This window comes from Ranitomeya imitator, chromosome 3 (genome assembly GCF_032444005.1).
Source record: "Ranitomeya imitator isolate aRanImi1 chromosome 3, aRanImi1.pri, whole genome shotgun sequence".
Classification (NCBI taxonomy): domain Eukaryota; kingdom Metazoa; phylum Chordata; class Amphibia; order Anura; family Dendrobatidae; genus Ranitomeya; species Ranitomeya imitator.
Genome location: NC_091284.1, coordinates 214,596,031 through 214,623,311, shown reverse-complemented (window position 1 = coordinate 214,623,311; position 27,281 = coordinate 214,596,031). Strand labels below are relative to the sequence as shown.

Genomic DNA, 27,281 nt, shown 5'->3' with positions numbered 1-27,281 from the left:
TCTGACATCACCGTGAAGATAAACATGAGATATTAAACATCCTTGTACTACACAGAAAGCCCTTAAAATATTCAGTAAAGTAGGTTTGGATGATACTATATACAGCATAAATTTGTTTCTGCGGAGCGTCACACATTATTTCACCTTTATCATGAATTTTTATAGTGATATATTTAGAGCTCAGAAGTTTGTGCCTCACTTTGGAAAAATGCTGGAAAATATCTTCATGCCAGTGTTTGAAGCCACAATCAATCCAAACGCCAATAAGGAGCTCAGCGTCTTCCTCAGACATGTAAGTCTGCTCCTTCAGCACATGTTTATCTCTGGGGGGTTTGATGACTGTATGTTCGTGACACAGTTATTATGACCGTTACATACAAACCACACATGCATATCAGATACCTACAGCAGTGATTAGTCAATTTCTTAAAAGGGTTGTCTGGTCTAAAACAAGAAGTCTGCAATCACTCTATATGACTGCAGACTTGTGAATGCTCACATTGCGCGCACTGTGAGGATTCTCCGGTGTCAGCACCGGGAACAGCTGTCATGAGCCCGTAAGTATGCATACTCCTGGACAGAATCTGACTAGACTGTTTCCGGGATTGCTCAATAAACTTGCCAATCTCGTCGGATTCTGGCCAGGAGTATACTTTCCGTCACATGACTACCGTTCCCAGCGCTGACACTTGAGAATCTTCATAGCGTGCAGTGTGCGCGATGTTCGGATTCATAAGTCCGCAGTCACATACCTGCAGACTTGTCGTTTTGGACCAAGGAACCCTCTAAGGTCAGGTTCATAGATTACAAATTTGTTGCATGATTTAGGCTGTGAAATTTCACAAGAATGTAAGAAATTTGGATCTTAATAAACTTTATTCACTTACAGCATAGAAAATAACCCACAGTGCATTGTTGACGGCACCAAAATCTGTAACGAAACTCAAATATAATCCATGAGAAGGTTCCTGGGCTGATTGAACATCGGAAGATTTCAGCAATGTGCGATTCTGGCCCTAAAACTTTTTTGATATTTTTTTGCAGCATATTAATTACATAACTCTTGTGTTCTCATTTAACAGATAACTGCATTTGACAGTGTGGATGATGAGTCTAAACACAGCGGCCACATGTTTTCATCAAAGAGTCCATTTCCCCAGGATTGGTCCATTGAGAAGAACCCATCATATACATATTATATATACTACATGTATGCCAACATCAGAGTGCTCAACAACCTGAGGAGGTATGACACAAGTCTTCCTTATTAAGAATTGTGTTTGGCATATGGGATAAAATACAAAGATCATCCAATTTTCCCATACATAGAATTTTTCAAATATGATATACAGGTCCTTCTCAAAAAATTAGCATATAGTGTTAAATTTCATTATTTACCATATTGTAATGATTACAATTAAACTTTCATATATTATAGATTCATTATCCACCAACTGAAATTTGTCACGTCTTTTATTGTTTTAATACTGATGATTTTGGCATACAACTCCTGATAACCCAAAAAACCTGTCTCAATAAATTAGCATATCAAGAAAAGGTTCTCTAAATGACCTATTACCCTAATCTTCTGAATCAACTAATTAACTCTAAACACATGCAAAAGATACCTGAGGCTTTTATAAACTCCCTGCCTGGTTCATTACTCAAAACCCCCATCATGGGTAAGACTAGCGACCTGACAGATGTCAAGAAGGCCATCATTGACACCCTCAAGCAAGAGGGTAAGACCCAGAAAGAAATTTCTCAACAAATAGGCTGTTCCCAGAGTGCTGTATCAAGGCACCTCAATGGTAAGTCTGTTGGAAGGAAACAATGTGGCAGAAAACGCTGTACAACGAGAAGAGGAGACCGGACCCTGAGGAAGATTGTGGAGAAGGACCGATTCCAGACCTTGGGGAACCTGAGGAAGCAGTGGACTGAGTCTGGTGTGGAAACATGCAGAGCCACCGTGCACAGGCGTGTGCAGGAAATGGGCTACAGGTGCTGCATTCCCCAGGTAAAGCCACTTTTGAACCATAAACAGCGGCAGAAGCGCCTGACCTGGGCTACAGAGAAGCAGCACTGGACTGTTGCTAAGTGGTCCCAAGTACTTTTTTCTGATGAAAGCAAATTTTGCATGTCATTCGGAAATCAAGGTGCCAGAGTCTGGAGGAAGACTGGGGAGAAGGAAATGCCAAAATGCCTGAAGTCCAGTGTCAAGTACCCACAGTCAGTGATGGTGTGGGGTGCCATGTCAGCTGCTGGTGTTGGTCCACTGTGTTTTATCAAGGGCAGGGTCAATGCTTTATGGTGATGAAGATTTCATTTTTTCAGCACGACCTGGCACCTGCTCACAGTGCCAAAACCACTGGTAAATGGTTTACTGACCATGGTATTACTGTGCTCAATTGGCCTGCCAACTCTCCTGACCTGAACCCCATAGAGAATCTGTGGGATATTTTGAAGAGAAAGTTGAGAGACGCAAGACCCAACACTCTGGATGAGCTTAAGGCCGCTATTGAAGCATCCTGGGCCTCCATAACATCTCAGCAGTGTCACAGGCTGATTGCCTCCATGCCACGCCGCATTGAAGCAGTCATTTCTGCCAAAGGATTCCCGACCAAGTATTGAGTGCATAACTGAACATTATTATTTGATGGTTTTTTTGTTTGTTATTAAAAAACACTTTTATTTGATTGGATGGGTGAAATATGCTAATTTATTGAGACAGGATTTTTGGGTTATCAGGAGTTGTATGCCAAAATCATCAGTATTAAAACAATAAAAGACGTGACAAATTTCAGTTGGTGGATAATGAATCTATAATATATGAAAGTTTAATTGTAATCATTACATTATGGCAAATAATGAAATTTAACACTATATGCTAATTTTTTGAGAAGGACCTGTATTTGTATGATTGTTCTTAAAGTGCATAACAACAATCAAAAGAAAAACATTACAGAATAAGAGATTCAGGTAAAAAAGAATAAAAAAAAGCAAGTGTAAAACATCTTATAGTACAAGGTGGAATAAAGCAGAGCAGCATACCTCACACCTCATAACCGTCCGCATTCATTATATTATAGTGAGGGTATAACAGAAAAAAACAATCTCCCTGAGAAAACCTTGTAGAAAAACAAGTGTGGCGGAAAGCATGTCAACTAGGATGGCAATGCCTAAGAAAAGCCTTCGATTGTAAACAATGGAATGCTTAAGAAAGACTATATATATTTAGTTTTCATTTAGAGGATTTTAAAACACTTTGAGGATGTGAGGACACATGGAACATTTGGCAATATATTTGTATTATGATATGACTATGTCCTGGTCATTAATGGCATATCTTAAGGATATACAGTGGCTCGTAAAAGTATTCACCCCTTTGTCTTTTTACCTATTTTTTGTTAAATCATGACCTGTGTTTAAATATGTGTTTAATACAATTTGTGTGTGATGCATCAGCCATAAATCGTCTAAGTTGGTGAGTGAAGTGAAGTGAGAAAAATATAGGCAAAAATTAAATTTATGGGATAAAATAAATAGAAATTGGCATGTGCATATGTATTCACCCCTTTTGCCATGGAGGCCCCTTAAAATTTCTGGTGCAAACAATTACCTTCATAAGTCACATGCTTAGTGAAAGGAAGACCACCTGTGTGCACTCTAAGGCTATATTCACACTTAGCGGTTTTTACCGCGGAACCGCCGCGATTTTGATGCTGCGGGTCCGCAGCAGTTTCCATAGCGTTTACAGTAACATGTAAACCCTATGGAAACCGCAAACCGCTGTGCACATGCTGCGGGAAAAACCGCGCGGGAACGCAGCGGTTTACAACCCGCAGCATGTCACTTCTTTGTGCAGAATCGCTGCGATTCTGCACCCATAGGAATACATTGAACCGCTTACTTCCCGCATGGGGCTGTGCCCACGTTGCGGGAAGTAAGCGGATAATGTGCGGGTGGTACCCGGGGTGGAGGAGAGGAGACTCTCCTCCAGGCCCTGGGAACCATATTTGGGGTTAAAAAATAAAAAATCTGATTATACTCACCCTCTGATGTCCGGAGCTCCTGGGCGCTGCACGCGGCCGTCCGGTCAGAGTTGCTGTGCGACCAGGACCTGCGGTGACGTCGCGGTCACATGACCGTGACGTCACGAAGGGTCCTTCTCCCACAGCATCTTTGGAACCGGACCGCCGGGTGCAGCGCCCAGGAGATCCGGACATCAGAGGGTGAGTATAACCAATTTTTATTATTTTTAACATTACTATTGATGCTGCATATTGCTGCATATGCAGCATCAATAGTATAGGCGGAAACCCGCAGCGGAAAACGCGGAACAAACCGCGATAAATCTGCAGGGAGAACCGCAGTTGTTTTGCCCTGCAGATTTATCAAATCCGCTGCGGGAGAACCCGCAGGGACCCGACGCAAGGTGTGAACATAGCCTAAGTGTCACATACTCTGTCAGTATATACTGTACACACCTTTTCTGAGAGGCTCCAGAGGCGGCAACAAAATTAAGCAAGAAGCACCACTAACCAAACTACACTATCAAGACCAAGGAGATCTCCAAACAAGTCAGGGACAAAGTTGTTGAGAAGTCCATGTAAGGGCTGTGTTATAAAAAATATACCAATCTCTGTTAATCCCCGGAGCACCATCAAATCCATTATCATCAAATGGAAAGAACAACGTACCACAACAAACCTGCCAAGAGAGGGTCACCCACCAAAACTCTCAGCCCGGGCAAGTAGGGCATTAATTGAAGAGGCAGCACAGAGACCAAAGGTAACCTTGAAGGAGCTTCAGAGATCCCAGGCAGAGACTGTAGTGTCTGTAGTATCCATATGACCACAATAAGCTGTACACTCCCTAGAGGTGGCCTTTATGGAAGAGTGGGCAGAAAAAAGCTTTTACTTACACACAAAAATTGTAAGGCTCATTTTGAGTTTGCCAAAAGACATTTGGGAGAATCTCAAAATGTATGCAGGGAAAATGGTCCATTTCGAGGGGAAGATGGATGGTGCGACATACAGGGATATTCTTGAGCAAAACCGGTTTCAGTCTTTCACTGATTTGAGACTGGGACGGAGGTTCTCCTTCCAACAAGACAATGACCCAAAGCATACTGGTAAAGCAACACTCGAGTGGTTTAACCCCTTAATCCCATATGACGTACTATCCCGTCCAGGTGACCTGGGACTTAATTCCCATGGACGGGATAGTACGTCATATGCGATCGGCCGCGCTCACGGGGGGAGCGCGGCCGATCGCGGCCGGGTGTCAGCTGCCTATCGCAGCTGACATCCGGCACTATGTGCCAGGAGCGGTCACGGACCGCTCCCGGCACATTAACCCCCGGCACACCGCGATCAAAGATGATCGCGGTGTGCCGGCGGTGCAGGGAAGCATCGCGCAGGGAGGGGGCTCCCTGCGGGCTTCCCTGAGACGATCGGTACACGGTGATGTGCTCACCGTGTACCGAGCGTCTTCTCCCTGCAGTCCCCGGATCCAAAATGGCCGCCGGGCTGCATCCGGGTCCTGCAGGGAGCACTTCCGGGTCAGGATCAGGCTGCAGCTGCAGCTCTAATCCTGCCCGGCTGTATGTCAGATCACCGATCTAACAGAGTGCTGTGCACACTGTCAGATCGGTGATCTGTGATGTCCCCCCCTGGGACAAAGTGAAAAAGTAAAAAAAAAAATTTCCACACTTGTAAAAAAAAAAATAAAAAAAAAATTCCTAAATAAAGCAGAAAAAAAAAAATATTATTCCCATAAATACATTTCTTTACATAAAAAAAAAACAAAAAACCAATAAAAGTACACATATTTAGTATCGCCGCGTCCGTAACGACCCGACCTATAAAACTGGCCCACTAGTTAACCCCTTCAGTGAACACCGTAAGAAAAAAAAAAAAAAAAACGAGCCAAAAAACAACGCTTTATTATCATAACGCTGAACAAAGAGTGGAATAACACGCGATCAAAAAGACGGATATAAATAACCATGTTACCTCTGAAAACGTCATCTTGTCCCGCAAAAAACGAGCCGCCATATAGCATCATAACCAAAAAAATAAAAAAGTTATAGTCCTCTGAATAAAGCGATGCCAAAATAATTATTTTTTCTATAAAATAGCTTTTATCGTATAAAAGCGCCAAAACATAAAAAAAATGATATAAATGAGGTGTCGCTGTAATCGTACTGACCCGAAGAATAAAACTGCTTCATCAATTTTACCAAACGCGGAACGGTATAAACGCCTCCCCCAAAAGAAATTCATGAATAGCTGGTTTTTGGTCATTCTGCCTCACAAAAAAATCAGAATAAAAAGCGATCAAAAACTGTCACGTGTCCGAAAATGTAACCGATAAAAACGTCAACTCGTCCCGCAAAAAACAAGACCTCACATGACTCTGTGGACCAAAATATGGAAAAATTATAGGTCTCAAAATGTGGAGACGCAAAAACTTTTTTGCTATAAAAAGCGTCTTTTAGTGTGTGACGGCTGCCAATCATAAAAATCCGCTAAAAAACTCGCTATAAAAGTAAATCAAACCCCCCTTCATCACCCCCTTAGTTAGGCTAGGTTCACATTGCGTTAATGGGTTAACGCTAACGGACAGCGTTGCACGGCGAAAATGTCACAATTAACGCCGTGCAACGGGTCCGTTAGCACAACCATTGACAGCAATGTGATTTTCAGGTGTAGCGCATCGCTAGAGCGTGCCATTTTCGGCTCGCGCTAGCAAGGTGCCATTCTTTTGTGGCGCGCCTCAGACGCTGCTTGCAGCGTCCGCGGCGCGCCCGAGGTCCGATCCCCGATCTTCCAGAGCGGGGACGTTAACGCGACCACTAAACACGACACCTAAAAAGACATTGTGTTAGCGCAATCCGCTAGTGCTAAACGGATTTCCCTAACGCAATGTGAACCTAGCCTTAGGGAAAAATAATAAAATTAAAAAAAATGTATTTATTTCCATTTTCTGGTTAGGGTTAGGGTTAGGGTTAGGGCTAGGGTTGGGGCTAGGGTTAGGGTTTGGATTACATTTACGGTTGGGATTAGGGTTGGGATTAGAATTAGGGGTGTGTCTGGGTTAGGTGTGTGGTTAGGGTTACAGTTGGGATTAGGGTTAGTGGTGCGTTTGGATTAGGGTTTCATTTATAATTGGGGGGTTTCCACTGTTTAGACACATCAGGGGCTCTCCAAACGCGACATGGCGTCCGATCTCAATTCCAGCCAATTCTGCATTGAAAAAGTAAAACAGTGCTCCTTCACTTCCGAGCTCTCCCGTGCGCCCAAACAGGGGTTTACCCCAACATATGGGGTATCAGCGTACTCGAGACAAATTGGACAACAACTTTTTGGGTCCAAGTTCTCTTGTTATCCTTGGGAAAATAAAAATTTGGGGGGCTAAAAATCATTTTTGTGGGAAAAAAAAGGATTTTTATTTTCACGGCTCTGCGTTGTAAACTGTAGTGAAACACTTGGGGGTTCAAAGTTTTCACAACACATCTAGATAAGTTCCATGGGAGGTCTAGTTTCCAATATGGGGTCACTTGTGGGTGGCTTCTACTGTTTGGGTACATCAGGGGCTCTGCAAATGCAACGTGACGCCTGCAGACCAATCCATCTAAGTCTGCATTCCAAATGGCGCTCCTTCCCTTCCGAGCTCTGCCATGAGCCCAAACAGTGGTTCCCCCCCACATATGGGGTATCAGCGTACTCAGGACAAATTGAACAACAACTTTTGGGGTCCAATTTATTCTGTTACCCTTGTAAAAATACAAAGCTGGGGGCTAAAAAATCATTTTTGTGAAAAAAAAAAGAATTTTTATTTTCACGGGTCTGCGTTATAAACTGTAGTGAAACACTTAGGGGTTCAAAGTTCTCACAACACATCTAGATAAGTTCCATGGGAGGTCTAGTTTCTAATATGGGGTCACTTGTGGGGGGTTTGTACTGTTTGGGTACATCAGGGGCTCTGCAAATGCAACGTGACTCCTGCAGACCAATCCATCTAAGTCTGCATTCCAAATGGCGCTCCTTCCCTTCCGAGCTCTGCCATGCGCCCAAACAGTGGTTCCCCCCCACATATGGGGTATCAGCGTACTCAGGACAAATTGGACAACAACTTTTGGGGTCCAATTTATTATGTTACCCTTGTGAAAATACAAAACTGGGGGCTAAAAAATTTTTGCGAAAAAAAAATAAATTTATTTTAACGGCTCTGCGTTATAAACTGTAGTGAAACACTTGGGGGTTCAAAGCTCTCAAAACACATCTAGATAAGTTCCTTAGAGGGTCTAGTTTCCAAAATGGTGTCACTTGTGGGGGTTTTTAATGTTTAGGCACATCAGGGGCTCTCCAAACCAACATGGCGTCCCATCTTAATTCCAGTCAATTTTGCATTGAAAAGTCAAATGGCGCTCCTTCCCTTCCGAGCTCTGCTATGCACCCAAAAAGTGGTTTACCCCCACATATGGGGTATCGTCGCACTCAGGACAAATTGCACAACAACTTTTGTGGTCTAATTTCTTCTCTTACCCTTGGGAAAATAAAAAATTGGGGGCGAAAAGATCATTTTTGTGAAAAAATAAGATTTTTTATTTTTACGGCTCTGCATTATAAACTTCTGTGAAGCACTTGTTGGGTCAAAGTGCTCACCACACATCTAGATAAGTTCCTTAAGGGGTCTACTTTTCAAAATGGTGTCACTTGTGGGGATTTCAATGTTTAGGCACATCAGGGGCTCTCCAAACGCAACATGGCATCCCATCTCAATTCCAGTCAATTTTGCATTGAAAAGTAAAATGGCGCTCCTTCCCTTCCGAGCTCTGCCATACGCCCAAACAATGGTTTACACCCATATACGGGGTATCAGCGTACTCAGGACAAATTGGCCAACAATTTTTGAGGTTTAATTTCTTCTCTTACTCTTGGGAAAATAAAAAATTGGGGGCGAAAAGATCATTTTTGTGAAAAAATATGATTTTTTATTTTTACGGCTCTGCATTATAAACTTCTGTGAAGCAATTGGTGGGTCAAAGTGGTCACCACACATCTAGATAAGTTCCTTAGGGTGTCTACTTTCCAAAATGGTGTCACTTGTGGGGGGTTTCAATGTTTAGGCACATCAGTGGCTCTCCAAACGCAACATGGTGTCCCATCTCAATTCCTGTCAATTTTGCATTTAAAAGTCAAATGGCGCTCCTTCCCTTCCGAGCTCTGCCATGCGCCCAAACAGTGGTTTACCCCCACATATGGGGTATCAGCGTACTCAGTACAGATTGTACAACAATGTTTGGCATCCATTTTATCCTGTTACCCTTGGTAAAATAAAACAAATTGGAGCTGAAATAAATTTTGTGTGAAAAAAAGTTAAATATTCATTTTTATTTAAACATTCCAAAAATTCCTGTGAAACCCCTGAAGGGTTAATAAACTTCTTGAATGTGGTTTTGAGCACCTTGAGGGGTGCAGTTTTTAGAATGGTGTCACACTTGGGTATTTTCTATCATATAGACCCCTCAAAATGACATCAAATGAGATGTGGTCCCTAAAAAAAAATGGTGTTGTAAAAATGAGAAATTGCTGGTCAACTTTGAACCCTTATAACTCCCTAACAAAAAAAAATTTTGGTTCCAAAATTGTGCTGATGTAAAGGAGACATGTGGGAAATGTTACTTATTAAGTATTTTGCGTGACATATCTCTGTGATTTAAGGGCATAAAAATTTAAAGTTGGAAAATTGCGAAATTTTCAAAATTTTCGCCAAATTTCCGTTTTTTTCACAAATAAACGCAAGTTATATCGAATAAATGTTACTACTAAAATGAAGTACAATATGTCACGAGAAAACAATGTCAGAATCGCCAAGATCCGTTGAAGCGTTCCAGAGTTATAACCTCATAAAGGGACAGTGGTCAGAATTGTAAAAATTGGCCCGGTCATTAACGTGCAAACCACCCTCGGGGCTTAAGGGGTTAAGGGAAAATGTGTACATGTTTTGGAGTGGCCTAGTCAAAAGCCCAGACCTTAATCCAATTGAGACTCTGTGGTCAGACTTGAAGATTGGTGTTCACCAGAGGAAACCATCTAACTTGAAAGAGCTGGAGCAGTTTTGCATTGAGGAATGGGCAAAAATCAGACACAATTTGCCATTAAGGGTGAAAAAATGCGTCTTTCCACTGCTGACAATCAGACAGATCGCTGGATCAAGATTTCACATCAAAACTAGTAATTCTGTACGTTGTCTTTTACAAGGTAGATGTTAGGCTTTTGTAAAATTTCTCCACAATTTCAGCCATTACCAAGTACTGTAATGCTTTTTAACTGTATGATAAAATTATATTTCCTTTACCCTATGGCCTTCAAAAAAAGAATAACGGTGTTTTAACTTTACATATCTAGATAACTCAGTTCTCCTTAGAACTTTTTACTTTTTAATAATTAAGCATCTGGAACCAGGGTCACTGGTTGGTTCATTTATGCAGAAAAGATGAGAAAGGGTTAATAACAGTGCCATCTTAAACATGTAATTGCATTGCCTCTGGCACCAAATGCTAGCAATCCCACGATTTCCCAGCTGGTGTCGCTTTTTATTAACAGACCTTGTTTGTGTGCAGAATTTTTAAAGAATAACAACTGAAAGGAAAAAGAATCCTCGGCATTCAAAGGTTTTCCTGGATAAGTGCAAACAACTATCCACCTAAAGGCCAATGGTTTTAATCACCATATTGATCTATATTGATATATATAGTATATATTAATATGATAGTTATATATACAGGTGCTTCTCACAAAATTAGAATATCATCAAAAAGTTAATTTATTTCAGTTTTTCAATACAAAAAGTAAAATCCATATATTATATACAGTCATTACAAACAGAGTGATCTATTTCAAGTGTTTATTCCTGTTAATGTTGATGATTATGGCTTACAGCCAATGAATACCCAAAAGTCATAATCTCAGTAAATTAGAATACTTTATAACACCAGCTTCAAAAATTATTTTAAAATCCAAAATGTTAGCCTACTGAAATGTATGTTCAGTAAATGCACTCAATACTTGGTCGGTGTCTTTTTGCATCAATTATTTGTTGGTCTGGTGTCTCTCATCTTCCTCTAGTCAATATCCCATAGATTCTCTATGGCAGAGGTGTCAAACTGCATTCCTCGAGGGCTGCAAACAGGTCATGTTTTCAGGATTTCCTTGTGTTGCACAGGTGATAATTTAATCACCTGCACAGAATGATTCCATCACCTGTGCAATACTAAGGAAATCCTGAAAACATGACCTGTTTGCAGCCCTCGAGATATGCAGTTTGACACCTCTGCTCTATGGGGTTAAAGTCAGGCGAGTTTACGTCACAAAGGTCCTGCAATGCATCCCTGGAAACGGAAGCCGCCGCATGCAACGCTGAGAACTAGGAGAACTCCGGGGCCGTCGGTAAATATATCCATATTTTTTTTTTTATTCTTTTTTTACACGAATATGGATCCTGGGGCCTGAAGGAGAGTCTCCTCTCCTCCAGACCCTGGGAACCATCCAGGACCGCTCCTTGCACACGCCGTATAAGACAACACCCGGTGTATAAGATGACCCCCAAAAAGTTGTCTTATAGGTTGAAAAATATGGAACATAAATAACTAAAAAAAACACATACTCACCTCGGTCTCATTCCATGGCACTCTGCTTCTGCTCCTGTCTCAGTGTCTCCGATGCGCTGACTCTCCGCAGTACACAGCTGACGCGTTGAAATGATGTCATCGCATCAGCTGTTTCACACACTGATTGGTGGAGGAAGTGGCCTAAGGCCCGTCCTCCACCAATGCAGTCAGTGTGGATATACTGTATTTTTGGACTAGAAGATGCACCAGACCATAAGATGCACCTAGGTTTTAGAGCAGGAAATTAGAAAAAAAAATTGAAGCAATAAATGTGGTCAATTCTGTACTTAATATCCCCTATCCTGGTATATATGGTCTCCTCATCCCCATCCTGATACACATGGCCCACTCAACCCTACCCTAGTATGCATGGATCCCTCATTCCTATCCTGGTATGCATGGCCCCCTCATCCCTATCCTGGTGTGCATGGCTCCCTCATCCCTATCCTGGTAGGAATGGTCCCTCTCATCCCTATCCTGGCAGGAATGATCACCCTCATCCTTATCCTAGCAAGCATGGCCCCATCCCTATTCTGGTATGCAGGGCCCCCATCTCGTCTTAGTATGCATGGATCCATCCTTATTCTGGTATGATTGGCCCCTATCCTGGTCCTGGTATGCATGGCCCCATCCCTATAATTGGCCCCCACCCCCATCCTGGTATGCATGGACCCATCAGAAAAGTAGCAAATTGCTGTGATGCCAGCAGCTGTTTTAAGCTTGTTAGCACAGTCTCAGCATGCAGAGCAGTGAGTATTCCGGCAGCTGTGCTCTGCATGACAGCAGCGCATGACATCCCTGCCATGCGCTTCTTACAAGCACAAAGCAGCTGCTGGCATGGGAACAAGATGCTGCAAGGGAGCGCCAGGAAGGTAAATGTAATGTTTTTTTTTTCTTTTTAATGTTTTCTAATGGGACATGCATACCAGGACCAGGGTTGGGGGGCCAATCATACCAAGACGCTATTAAAGAGAAATGAATATTCATTGCCCTCCACGCCCATGGACATGGAATGCAGTGAATATTCATTTCTCTTCAGCAGCGGGCACAGGAGTTAGCCGCAACCTCCTGTGACCCGCTGCTCCATAGATGCCACTCCCCATCCTACCCACGACAGCCAAAGCTGCTACATCCGGACTATGAGATGCACCCCCCATTTTCTTCCCCACTTTTGGAGGAAAAAAGTGCCTCTTATAGTCCGAAAAATACAGGAGACAGCGAGCAGGCATGGTGCGGACTGTGGGCCACTGTTTTCAGCCCCTTGTCTTGGTCTACGGGCCGGACTGAGACAACCAGAGGGACGAATGTGGCCCGCGGGCCGCACTTTGCCCAGGTCTGATCTAAGACGTTCTCAAGCATGGTCACAAGGAGAGTCTACAATAACAGGGACTTTGCAAACTGTAGAAATGCAGGGTTAGTGTACCTATGTACGTGCACCTGTCCTATGAACTACGTAGAAAAGACAAAACGACGACTGCAAATTAGGATAGGTGTTGGGGATATTAACCATACAAGCGATACCCCATTAGCTCGTCACATTGTCCAAACACATCATGGAGACATGAAGTCATTTTCATTCCAGGTGATCAGTTATACAACAGTCAACCAGGCTTGGCGACTTCACCAGCTTTATCTAGATTGTTTCATTAAGTCTTGCTTGCCATATTTAACCTGATAAGAAACTATGGTCTGGATTATAGGCCTCCGTGGCCACACTCTTATTGTATTCTTACTCTATTCTTTAGTTTAACCCCTTCATGACATGCACCATACATGTACGGCGCATGTCAGGTCTCCTCCTTTGATGTGGGCTCTGGCGCTGAGCCCACATCTTTCTAGCACATGTCAGCTGATTTCAACAGCTGACATGTGCCCATAACAGCCGCGGGTGGAATTGCGATCGATTCATATTATGTATAGTGCCGAGGTGGCCCCCTCTCCATTGTCATGTTGTTAATTAATTTTGAATAACACGTATTCTTTATCTACATATATATTTCCTACTTTTGCACATTAAAGTGTTTATAGTCTTAGACTGTAATATGATCAGATATAATATGATTGAACATAATGAACATTTATTGATCATTTACTATGTGGGTTATTACAGGCTGTATACTTTAGCCTATTATGTATATGAATGTTATAGGTGTGGTGAGATGCTTGGGTATACTGTAATTTGAGTTCTTCGCTATTTTCCCCAATTATTAAGTGAGTGTGGTTGCTATACACGGTGTATCACATCGCTATGACATCATTCCCAATGACTTTTTGTTGGTGTCCACACACTGGAACACCCAATGATGACGCCACTTTTGGTGACGCGTGGCTGTGTCCGGCATCAGTGGAGCACATTTGCGTTCCAAACATCGTACCGCCCCCTAACAAACTCACTATCAGTGACAAAAGGATGGTTGGGTTATCACAGTGGAATGCTTGTTGCTTTCCATCTACAATTTCATGACCATTTCCGCCTGATCCTGGCTGGAATATTGAAAAAATGGCTTCCTCACTGGTAAAGGTACCGTCACACATAACGATATCGTTAACGATATCGTTGCTTTTTGTGACGTAGCAACGATATCGTTAACAAAATCGTTATGTGTGACAGCGACCAACGATCAGGCCCCTGCTGGGAGATCGTTGGTCGCTGGGGAAAGTCCAGCACTTTATTTTGTCGCTGGATCTCCCGCTGACATCGCTGAATCGGCGTGTGTGACGCCGATTCAGCGATGTCTTCACTGGTAACCAGGGTAAATATCGGGTTACTAAGCGCAGGGCCGCGCTTAGTAACCCGATGTTTACCCTGGTTACCGTTGTAAATGTAAAAAAAACAAACACTACATACTTACATTCCGGTGTCTGGTCAGGTCCCCCGCCGTCAGCTTCCCGCACTGACTGGTGAGCGCTGGCCAGCCGTAAAGCAGAGCACAGCGGTGACGTCACCGCTGTACTTTACGGCCAGCGCTCAGTCAGTGCTGGAAGCTGAAGGCGAGGGACCTGACCAGACACCGGGAATGTAAGTATGTAGTGTTTGTTTTTTTACATTTACAACGGTAACCAGGGTAAACATCGGGTTACTAAGCGCGGCCCTGCGCTTAGTAACCCGATGTTTACCCTGGTTACCCAGGGACTTCGGGATTGTTGGTCGCTGGAGAGCTGTCTGTGTGACAGGTCTCCAGCGACCAAACAGCGACGCTGCAGCGATCGACATCATTGTCGGTATCGCTGCAGCGTCGCTTAGTGTGACGGTACCTTAAGAGATACACATTATCCTATTATCCTAGAGATTTGTTCCTCACTGTAGAGACATCTAATCTGCAAGCACACTAAGTCCTCTGATGAACCCTGGCTTCCATTTCCTGGGGGAAACTCATTGCGGTGGGCTTGTTTTATACCTTATAAGATAAGTACACTTATTTATGTTTTGCCTGCTGTATCTATAGTTAGCTATTGGTCCTCATGGATCAATTTTGCTCTGCTTATATCTATATTGTGTAAGGAGACAATTTTTATGTGAACTCTCATTCTACATTTTGCTTTAGTATATTCTATTGCTATACATCTTTTGGTAAATAGATTTAGCCAGTTACTATAATTCTTTATGACTGTTGTATTCACGGTTTAACGTTACGGCATTATAACCACCTATTCTGCCGTATCCATTTATCCATTGAGGGTTCACAAGACTAGATATGAGAGAGAGAAGAATATTTCCTTTGAAAACTATGTGCAAATGACAGACAATTACTATATGTAAAAGCTCATGTTAAAATGGCATTGCAATCGGATCGCATTTGCATGTAAATCGGATGTTATTCGGATGCTAGGTGCTAAAAATCGCATTGTACTAGAAAATCGTATGAAACTTTTCTGCACTGGTATGAGCCCTAAGACTGATATTTGTAGTGACCCTATTGAGTGTTTTGTGAATATATGGTAATTTATACCGTATAATTAAAAGCTATATTTATTTTTTCTTTTTTGGTTATTATCTCTAATATACTGTTTGTTTATACTCTGTGGCTAGTACTTGTAAGTCTGAAAGGATTTGTGTGATTTTCTGGTTTATTGTGTATTTGGAGTATATTCTGTAGCATACAAATGTACATACTTACAGCGTGCACTGAAATCAATTTCCACCCCAATGCTAAATTTACACTGCATGATCTGCATCCGTGTATAAATAAGTTTAGGGTGGAACTTCTCTTCAAGTCTTAGTTCCTTGCCTGCTTACAATGAATCCTGGCAGCAGAACAGGGACAAGTACAAACTTCTATGAATCCTCCTTGATGGATTACCCATGATGGATTATGGCACATTAATGATACCTTATTTATAAGATCTATTAACCAACAAAAAGCGGACTTATATCTCATTAGCCGCAAGAAGAGAACCATATATAAAAACACATTTCTTTATTTTGAAAATTAAAATCCACAAGACAAAAAAAACATCACAAAAACAGAGTGTGCAGAAGGACACGATACATCGCATTCCATATAAACATATAGCAGCATCGAAGAATATACATTCACTTTGGGTGGAATGGTATAATGTACCGTTTTAATTAAAAATAAAGGTTAAATAACTATATCAGTACAACCACCACATATAATCTAGTATTGAATATTAAATATTTTTAGGTCCCATTATAGGTCATCCATTTATGCAACATGCATATCATTAAAGGTTACATTATTCTTCGATGCTGCTATATGTTTATATGGAATGCGATGTATCGTGTCCTTCTGCACACTCTGTTTTTGTGATGTTTTTTCTGTCTTGTGGATTTTAATTTTCAAAATAAAGAAATGTGTTATTATATATGGTTCTCTTCTTGCGGCTAATGAGATATAAGTCCGCTTTTTGTTGGTTAATAGAGGCTTGAAGTGCCATAGAACTGAATTAAGACGGGACATAGAGGTTTCTGCCCTTATTTATAAGATGCCAGCACATTCTTTGGAGATGTAAAAAAATATTATCCATATTGATAACTTATGGTATGTGTGGTGCGGTGACCCACGTTACAGCCAGGGGGCACTGTGTGTGCGCTTCAAGATGCGCTTGGAGGCATAAATGTGATGAGACAAAGTCCGGCAGGAGTGTAAATGGCTGGTGTGTGTGTTGCAGAGGAAGACACTCTGCGCTGTCAGTCTGAAGTTAAGTTGGTGTGCTGGGACCTGTAGTCCCACAAATAATTGTGTAAAGCTAATGGGAGACTTGCAGGGCTAGTTATAAGAGATGGGAGGGTCAAACTAGCCACACACACCCACACTCCCAGGGGAGTGGTTACACCTAGATAATGTGACCAGGGTGTGGGTCACATGGTCAGTGTGTATGGATCTGTTTGGTCCATGTGCAAGGTCCTGGACGGTCGGTGTTGGAAGCTCCTGTGAGTGGAGTCTTCCTGGAGGCACCTGAGACCGTGGACCTAGTGGACGGTCAGTGTTGGGGTCTCCTGGCATTGGAGAAGTCCTGCAAGCACCTGATAAGAGTGCGAGTCCTGAAATGGTCAGTGTGTTGGATTGTCCTGGGATGGACTGGAGTCTGCAAGCACCTGGTAAGATTATGGACTGATGGCCTGTGTGTTGGAGGTGCCTGTGATTGGACTTCCTGGAAGCGCATGGAATGGCTACATCTACAGAGCCTGAGACAGTTTCTGTAATAGGAAACATTTCTACTCTTTATGTTGTTTAAACTCAATTCTTTGTAATACTAAGACCCCTTTTCCACTGCGTAAGCAGTGCCCTTTGACGCATACACTGGGAAAGCTCCTGGCTTATACATCATCATGTTCATATGACTTGTCTCCTGTCTTCTGGAGCGCTCTACCTCCTGGCATCCTGCTTGCTATTGGGTGGTGAGCTCCTGAAAATTCACAGGACCAGCAGGATAGTTGGGCCACTGGCCCAACTTTGTGCTCTCCCATGCTATAAGCGGAGGTCGCATCGAAGGTGCAGGTGGACTTAAGCTGATGGGATCCAGTGATCAGGCCAGCTTCAAAGCATCACTTGCAGGCTTTATAGCAAAGAGCTTGTAAGACCTGAGCTCCTTGTATAAAAACTGACCACCTCTGATATACTATAGTGTTGGCGAATAGCCTAGGCAATGAGCTGTAAATTACCGTATGAAAGTAAAAATACTTCTGCTCTTGAGAATGGAGATTTTTAATAAGAGGCAAATTGAAAGGTTGCTTGGTTTTTAAAACCCTTTGTAATTTTACTGATTTAACAAGATGGGACAACCTCTTTAAGTGCAGTGTGACTAGGACCTAATGTATAACATTAAGGATAGAAAGAAAAAAGAAATCTTGGAAAGACATCATTCATTCTACTTCTGTATTTGTCTGCATAATATGCTCTAAAACAACAATTATATTTTTGGCTATATCTAAATTGATTTTAGAAGGAAGCCAACTCTCTACACTAATTGTATAATATACATAAGGCTAACAAAGGTAATTAGCAGCCGTTTTATCCAGACTCTCCCATCTTCTGACCCACATTAGATGCCATTTTAGTTTTTGTTCTACCCTTTTCAACTCCAGTCCAAAATCCCTTTAAAGTAGGCACGTGATTCATTGATTGCCAAATGCTTCAACACATTCCTTATCCACCCTATGGGAAAATGACTATTTAGCAATAATAGCAGACTTAGCTGGATTTGGCTTGACATCCCTATTACCTCTACCATTGTCTTCAAGTAGTTGTCAATATTACAAGTCTCACTGTGTGCAATAGAGTTATAAAGGAGATGATTAGGAGGATTCATTCTCCTGTAAACTACTAATAATTCCTAGGTTGTGTATAAAATACAGACTAGATATGTGTAAGTAATAGGACATTATTTCTACAACAATTGACTTGTAATCTCAGGGATTATCATAAAACCATACTAACAGGGGAACGAAAGTTGTACAAGCTCCTGATGATCAAAAAGTTACTTTAGGTAGAGAATATCATTTATATGCCAGATGCCTTTTGACTAGACCCTGGATAGAAGATAAATAATCTGTGAAAATCATGGTTTTAGCTAACAGATAAAAAGGATTACCCTAACATATACACTGCATGCGGAATTATTAAAAGGGTTGTCCGCTCCAAAATGGTAAGTCTGCAATCACTCTGCATACCTACAAATCCCCCCAGAGCACGCACTGTGCGCTGCGAGGATTCACCAGTTTCTGAGCCGGGACCGGCAGGTATGTGTTATGCATAGTCCTGGCCAGAAGCCAACTAGTGGGCATGGCTTTGCTCCATACACTTGTATTGAGCGATTGAGCGACTGTCAAGTGCACAAGTGTATGGAGCGAGACAGCCCCCACTAGTTGGACTCTAGCCAGGAGTATGCATAATGCAAACATAGTCACTGGTCCCAGCTCAGAAATTGGCGAATCCTCACAGTGCCCAATGCATGCACTGGGGTGATTCATAAGTCTGCAGTCAGAGCAAGACATGGGCCCATCTATCTGGCCCATCAAGAGTCACTCTCATCGGAACAGACCATAAAACATGTGAAAAACTTGTGTGCAGATACTTCTTGGCCCAGTCTTGAGGTTTCAGCTCATTTGTCTTGTCCAGTGGTGGTCGGGTTTCAGCCCTCCTTACCTTGGCCGTAGCTCTGAAAACCAAACAGCTTGTACTTCTGGATTTGGAAAATCTGCATAAAAATGGTAATATGGTCAAAATACTAACTTACCAAATAATTGTGCACACAGTGTAGTTGCATTAAAAATCCACTTAGTGCATAAAAAGTGTTTCACAAGGAAGCTTCTCTTCTTTCTGAATGCTTTTTGGTATGAATAGAAGTGTTATAAATATTAGAAACATAGGTTCATATTTTGATGGACTTATAGTAATAAGTGTATAATATTTTTGTTCTATTCCAGGGAGAGGGGGTTGAACACTTTCCTGTTCCGCCCTCACTGTGGCGAGGCTGGCGCTATCACTCATTTACTGGCAGCATTCATGACAGCTGACAATATTTCTCATGGCTTGAACTTGAAAAAGGTACATTTTACTTATCACATAGGTGTTTCTAGAAGAGAATGTGCCGTATGTACACGAAGATGAATTTTTGGTCCTGCTACCACAAGTGAGGGGGGAAGGTGTCTAGTTACTGTAATACATAAAAGGGTATTCCATTAATAACAATCACCTGTCTATGGAATAGGTGATATAACTGCTAGAATGATAGTGGTCCAACCACTGAGACCCCCATCTAATCCTCAGAACAGGGCTCCTATGTGACCTCCTTAAATTGACTTGTGGTCAGACATTCGCTCAAGTGCTCTATTCAATGTTTGTTGGACTGATGAAGATTGCCCACCACTGCACCTTGCTGTCTCCATCTGTCCCACATGGAGTTATGCTAGCAATTACTCTTTGGTTGCTTTTTTTTGTAGGATTTATTAAACCTTTGTTTTACAGAGTCCTGTGCTGCAATACATGTATTTTTTGGCAAAAATCCCTATTGCTATGTCACCACTGAGTAACAACAGCCTGTTTCTGGAATATGCCAAGAACCCATTGCTGGATTTCCATGAAAAAGGTCTGGTAATATCCTTGTCTACAGATGACCCCATGCAGTTCCATTACACCAAGGTAACAACATGCTAAATATTATCATTTTTTTAATACTATTGACTTTAAGAAAACTGAAAGGAAATAAATAATTGGCTTAAAAAGAAAATCAATAGTACACGTGACGATAATAAATTTTATATAATACATCTTATTAGTGAAATCTGATTTGTTCTCCACCTGGATTGATCAGTCTCAAAATTCTCAATTCACTGACAAAAATCTGTCTTCAGTGGAGACAGTATCACTGAGAGAGAAAAAACAACCATACTTACAATATTATGTCCTGACACAAATGCACAAGCAGGATACAGCGTTACGTAATGGTGTGAATGACACCCTATGCAGACGTGTGCTACTGAAATACTAGGCAGCTGCCCCACGGATGTTTGGTGGCTTAGTAAGTGGCTTGTTTTCAGTATTTTGCACTTGTGTTGCCCCTGCTTTTATCTTGGGAAACCACTGCATCCTGTTTCTGCATTTGTGTCAGGACATGATATTGCAAGAATGTGGCTGTTTTTTCTCTCTCAGTGATATTGTTAACTTTCTTTTCTTCTTTCAGTGAATTTTTTTTCAGTGAAGACAGGTTTTCCCATTACTGAGATCGGAGATGACAATTGAGATCATAAAGCTCTATGGAGAAATTGCAGCAGAATGTCTGTTGGCCTCTTGCCCCTCCCCCTCCTTGGAATTTTAAAAGCACCAACTGTCAACTCTCCTATTTCAGTAATAGGAAAATCTGTCTTCTCTGAATACAGATTTTACCCATGAATTTAGAGGGAATGATCAATGCACAAGGAGGAAGAAGCAAATTTGTCGTTAAGCACTGTGCTTCTCTAAGTGTGCGCTGTGCTTCTCTAAGTGTGCGCTGTGCTTCTCTAAGTGTGCTCTGTGTTTCTCTAAGTGTGCTCTGTGCTTCTCTAAGTGTGCTCTGTGCTTCTCTAAGTGTGCTCTGTGCTTCTCTGAGTGTGCGCTGTGCTTCTCTTAGTGTGCACTATGCTTCTCTAAGTGTGCGCTGTGCTTCTCTAAGTGTGCTCTGTGCTTCTCTAAGTGTGCTCTGTGCTTCTCTAAGTGTGCTCTGTGCTTCTGAGTGTGCGCTGTGCTTCTCTTAGTGTGCACTATGCTTCTCTAAGTGTGCGCTGTGCTTCTCTAAGTGTGCTCTGTGCTTCTCTAAGTGTGCTCTGTGCTTCTCTAAGTGTGTCCTGTGCTTCTCTAAGTGTGCACTGTGCTTCTCTAAGTGTGCAGTGTGCTTCTCTAAGTGTGCAGTGTGTTTCTCTAAGTGTGTCCTGTGCTTCTCTAAGTGTGCGCTGTGCTTCTCTGTATGCGCTGTGCTTCGCTAAGTGAGTGTTGTGCTTCTCTAAGTGTGCCCTGTGCTTCTCTGAGTGTGCGCTGTGCTTCTCTTAGTGTGCACTATGCTTCTCTAAGTGTGCGCTGTGCTTCTCTAAGTGTGCGCTGTGCTTCTCTAAGTGTGCACTGTGTTTCTCTAAGTGTGCGCTGTGCTTTTCTAAGTGTGTCCTGTGCTTCTCTAAGTGTGCGCTGTGCTTCTCTGTGTGCGCTGTGCTTCGCTAAGTGAGTGCTGTGCTTTTCTAAGTGTGCCCTGTGCTTCTCTGAGTGTGCGCTGTGCTTCTCTTAGTGTGCACTATGCTTCTCTAAGTGTGCACTGTGCTTCTCTAAGTGTGCACTGTGCTTCTCTAAGTGTGCTCTGTGCTTCTCTACGTGTGCACTGTGCTTCTCTAAGTGTGCCCTGTGCTTCTCTAAGTGTGCGCTGTGTTTCTCTGAGTGCGGTGTGCGCTGTGCTTCTCTAAGTGTGTGCTGTGCTTCTCTAAGTGTTCAATATGCTTCTCTAAGTGTGCTCTGTGCTTCTCTAAGTGCACTGTGCTTCTCTAAGTGTGCTCTGTGTTTCTCTAAGGGTGCCCTGTTTCTCTAAGTGTGCGCTGTGCTTCTCTAAGTGTGCTCTGTGCTTCTCTAAGTGTGCGCTGTGCTTTTCTAAGTGTGCGCTGTGTTTCTCTAAGTGTGCTCTGTGCTTCTCTAAGTGTGCTCTGTGCTTCTCTAAGTGTGCCCTGTGCTTCTCTTAGTGTGCTCTGTGCTTCTCTAAGTGTGCTCTGTGCTTCTCTAAGTGTGCGCTGTGCTTCTCTAAGTGTGCTCTGTGCTTCTCTAAGTGTGCACTGTGCTTCTCTAAGTGTGCCCTGTGCTTCTCTAAGTTTGTCCTGTGCTTCTCTAAGTGTGTCCTGTGCTTCTCTAAGTGTGCGATGTGCTTCGCTAAGTGAGTGCTGTGCTTTTCTAAGTGTGCCCTGTGCTTCTCTTAGTGTGCACTATGCTTCTCTAAGTGTGCACTGTGCTTCTCTAAGTGTGCGCTGTGCTTCTCTAAGTGTGCGCTGTGCTTCTCTAAGTGTGCGCTGTGCTTCTCTAAGTGTGCGCTGTGCTTCTCTAAGTGTGCACTGTGCTTCTCTAAGTGTGCTCTGTGCTTCTCTAAGTGTGCACTGTGCTTCTCTAAGTGTGCCCTGTGCTTCTCTAAGTGTGCGCTGTGCTTCTCTGAGTGTGGTGTGCGCTGTGCTTCTCTAAGTGTGTGCTGTGCTTCTCTAAGTGTGCCCTGTGCTTCTCTGAGTGTGCGCTGTGCTCCTCTAAGTGTGCAATATGCTTCTCTAAGTGTGCTCTGTGTTTCTCTAAGTGTGCACTGTGCTTCTCTAAGTGCACTGTGCTTCTCTAAGTGTGCCCTGTGTTTCTCTAAGTGTGCCCTGTTTCTCTAAGTGTGCGCTGTGCTTCTCTAAGTGTGCTCTGTGCTTCTCTAAGTGTGCGCTGTGCTTTTCTAAGTGTGCGCTGTGTTTCTCTAAGTGTGCGCTTTGCTTCTCTAAGTGTGCCCTGTGCTTCTCTGAGTGTGCACTGTGCTTCTCTAAGCGTGCACTGTGCTTCTCTAAGTGTGCGCTGTGCTTCTCTGAGTGTGCACTGTGCTTCTCTAAATGTGCGCTGTGCTTCTCTAAGTGTGCGCTGTGCTTCTCTAAGTGTGCACTGTGCTTCTCTTAGTGGGTCCTGTACTTCTCTAAGGCAAGATTCACATTAGTGTTCGGGGGCTTTGCGGAGGGCTGCATATGTCCTCCGTTAAGCCCCGCCTACTTATGTATGCGTCGTGCATACCTATCTTTAACATTGGGTACGCAGGACATGCAGATGTATGCAGACGTATGCGGATGCGTTGCTTTGACGCGCCCGCCTACCGCACGGGAACGCAACAAGTTGCATTTTATGCAGACATCAGGTGAGTCAAAATGACGCATCTGCATACATCCGCATGTCCTGCGTACCCAATGTTAAAGATAAGTACGCAAGACATATGCAGAAGTATGCAGAAGTAGGCGGGGCTTAACATAGGACGTAGGCAGCCCTCTGCAAAGACCCTGAGCGCAAATGTGAACTCGGCCTAAGTGTGCACTGTGGTTTTCTTTGTGTGCACTGTGCTCTCTAAGTGTGCACTGTGCTTCTCTAAGTGTGTGCTGTGCTCTCTAAGTGTGCATTGTGCTTCTCTAAGTGTGCACTGTGCATTTCTCAGTCTGCACTGTGCTCTCTAAGTGTGCACTGTGCTTCTCTAAGTGTGTACTGTGCTCTCTAAGTGTGCACTGTGCTTCTCTAAGTGTGCACTGTGCTTCTCTAAGTATGCATTGCGCGTCTCTGAGTGTGCATTGTGCTTCTATAAGTGTGCATCTAAGTGTGCTCTGTGCTTCTCTAAGTGTGCACTGTGCTCTCTAAGTGTGCACTGTGCTCTCTAAGTGTGCACTGTGCTCTCTAAGTGTGCTCTGTTCTCTCTAAGTGTATACTATGGTCTCTAAGTGTGCACATTTATTCCAGTGTCTCCCCTATGTACTGATCTTGTCGATTTCAGGAGCCTCTCATGGAAGAATATGCCATTGCGGCACAGGTTTTCAAGCTCAGCACCTGTGACATGTGCGAGATTTCAAGGAGCAGCGTTTTGCAGTGTGGATTGTCTCATGAGGTATGTAACTTTCCTTCAACAGGGAATATTTACTTATTATACTACTTGTGTGCTGTCCGCCATATTCCCTAACAACCCAATAAATATGCCATTATCCACTGTCACTTCCAAACAGAATAGCAATGGGAAAATATATTAAAGCAGTTGTAGAATGTGGATAGACTGAGAGATAAGTGTTGAGTTCCAGGGTCCGACCTCTGCGACCTCGCGTGGATGAAGGGACCACAGTGCTGCTTCAGCACTGCATCCCCTGCACAGTTTTTGCCTCTACTGCGGTGTTTCATTGCACTGCAGTCAACTCCATTCACTTGCTGCAGTGAGTGGCCAGGAACACCCTTGTGTAGGAGAAAAATTATGGTGGGGAGTCGGGACTCAAAAGGATCCGTATGTCTCAGGAGCTGTTATTAATTGATAGCCTATTCCTTCCACTTGCCATTGCTAATACTCCTTTAGACGCAAGCAATAGAGCAGACTCGGAAACACCTAATATAATCTTGTTAATTGTTGGCATATGGAATTTTGGGATGGTCCAGTCTTCTTGAAGTGACTAGAGATGACTTGTAACACCACACAAAAAGTGTTGACAAGTGGGACACTATTTTTTGTAACAAAACAACCACGTTTTTCTAATTCTATAATACCACTTAAAATCAAAACACTGTTACTGACAATTATTATCAACACACTAGAAATGTCTTCACCTGTGAGAATAGAAGGTAAGAATAATTTCTATAGGCAGTCATAAAGGATATGATCCATAGTAAACATTTATTGTCAGATGTCATAGAAGAAGGTCTCTTACGAGAATGTATGAGCATATATATGCTTTACAAGAATACAATCAATATCACCCGAACTGATACAATATCACAAGGAAATAGTATAAAGGACTTGAGCCACTATGGGGCCTAACTCAGTGAGAGAGGACCGTTCCTAAAACTATATATAAGTCCTATAAAAAATATGGAGTCAAAAGTCCACCATGAAATAGACAGCAACATTAATTGAAGATACATCAAACGCTGCTTTAAACAAATATGGAGAAAGTTAACATTGGCCATAAAGACTCAGGTGATAAATGGGCGAGCTGAATGCACAAGGAAGTATAACAGAATAAGAGAGGGTAGTAACAGTAAAAATTGCCAGTAGCACATGCACTGGTTACATTAGATTTGTAAAGCTTACATCAAGCTTGGTATAGAAAGTGCACTGTGAAAATAAATGTAAGCACAAATAGTCACTATATGACAAAGGTATATATACACATTGAAAACATACCCATTGCTCCCTGTGTGACACCTCAAACCAAGAGTCCGACACACGTTTCGCCTGGGCTTCCTCAGTTGGTATTTGGGGGGGCTTATATGTGTCTCTGCCTGACAGAAAAGCTTGAAGGCATGGCAATCCCCAACTTAAGCCTCACTTAGAAGTCCACGAAACACAATACAAGCACGGGCCGTGACGTATGGAATGGCAACGGGTCTCCCATCCTGAACTTGACAGCCCCATAGGATATGTGACTCTGCTGAGTTTGGGTCGGGTAACTCACGGGCCGCCACCAGTTCATACATCACGTACTCATATTTTGTTTCATGGACGTCTGAATGAGGCTTTAGTCAGAGAGGTACATTGATTGGAATCCTTCCTCTGGTTCTAGCCATCTTCTCACATATCTGTATGAAAAGTATAGAGAAAAATCTACAAACGAGTGTGAATAGTGCGTATTCCCATAATAATACCCCCGGGAAGAATGCTGGAATAATTAGAACAATAATGACTAGAACATTACTGGTAATAATAAAATTACTGCCGACTTGTCTCTCTTTTATGGATTAAGCAGCACAAAAGAAAACTGTAAATAGGGTTGGATTTTTTTGACACAATTATATGGACTTATGTGGTAATACAATAGTAATGAGTTGGTCATTAAAGGCCATATCGAGGTAATTATTAAGAGTTATTAAAACTACATGACTGCTATATTTTCATTTGTTAACGTAAGCAGGAGACAGAAATGCACATGATACTTTTGTGATATTAACAATCCAAATTGTTTGTTTGTGTAGGAGAAGGCACATTTTCTTGGGGAAGACTACCATAAGGAAGGGCCTCAAGGCAATGATATCCGCAAGACTAATGTAGCTCAGATAAGAATGGCTTACAGATATGAGACCTGGTGCTATGAGCTCAATCTGATCCTTCAAGCTTTGAAAACGGCAGAATAAGGACCATTACGGGTGGTCTACAGACATTTGATAATCTCAGTGGTCATGGCTAAGGAAACTTCAAGCAAACTTGAAAATTCCTGTATGGGCCATTTTCAAGGCCAATACAGAATTTATATGTTCAGCGTCACAACCTAAGGCCAGGTTCACAATAGTATTTTTTACGATCCATTATGCCCCCTCTGACCACGGGCACGTATGAAGCTGTAAGTTAATATGAAGAGACCGAGTCTTCAAGCCAGGCAATGCAGTCAATATACAGACCGTAAAATATGCTAGTGTGACCCTGGCCTAACGTTGAAATCCTGATAAATCCTTGATCTTAAAATTAGAGTAAGGAAACTCTGATCTGTTTTGCTTGTTAAAGTGTTATTTTTATCTTAACTGGTTGATCTCTTGAAGCCCCGCTGCAAGGACCCCCAGCAATCCCAAGAGTGATTTTTTAAAATTGTAGTAGAGTGGTGGGCACTCATGCACACCAGAGTTATAATTACAATCTATGAAACTAATGGTGATAGCTGAGCACATCTCCATTTTTGATATGATACATAGAGTTTTAATAATAAATTTACAATATTTCAGAAACCGTGTCTCTGCTTCCTAACTTTAAATGAACTGACACCTGCAGTGGCTTGCAAAGTTATTTACCCCAATGGCTTTTTACCTATTTTGTTACATTATAACCTGTGTTTAAATATTTTTGTAATTTGATTTATGGGTGATGCATCAGCACTAAATAGTCCAAGTTGGTGAAGTGAAGTGAGAAAAAATACAGGCATAAATTAAATTTATGGGATCACATAACT

At 42.4% G+C, this 27,281-nt stretch overlaps 1 protein-coding gene across 2 annotated transcripts in view; it reads left to right on the top strand.

Moving 5' to 3' along the window:
- Positions 1-27,060, top strand: part of AMPD1 (adenosine monophosphate deaminase 1) — a 139,820-nt gene extending 112,760 nt beyond the window's left edge. For both annotated transcript variants that reach the window (XM_069756122.1, XM_069756123.1), the window contains 6 exons: positions 166-292; positions 1,083-1,246; positions 19,572-19,692; positions 20,113-20,286; positions 24,140-24,250; positions 26,317-27,060. In XM_069756122.1, coding sequence (XP_069612223.1) covers positions 166-292; positions 1,083-1,246; positions 19,572-19,692; positions 20,113-20,286; positions 24,140-24,250; positions 26,317-26,475 — 856 coding nt within the window. In that variant the 3' untranslated portion in view covers positions 26,476-27,060. The remainder of the gene's footprint in view (positions 1-165; positions 293-1,082; positions 1,247-19,571; positions 19,693-20,112; positions 20,287-24,139; positions 24,251-26,316) is intronic.
- The last annotated feature ends 221 nt before the right edge of the window (positions 27,061-27,281 follow it).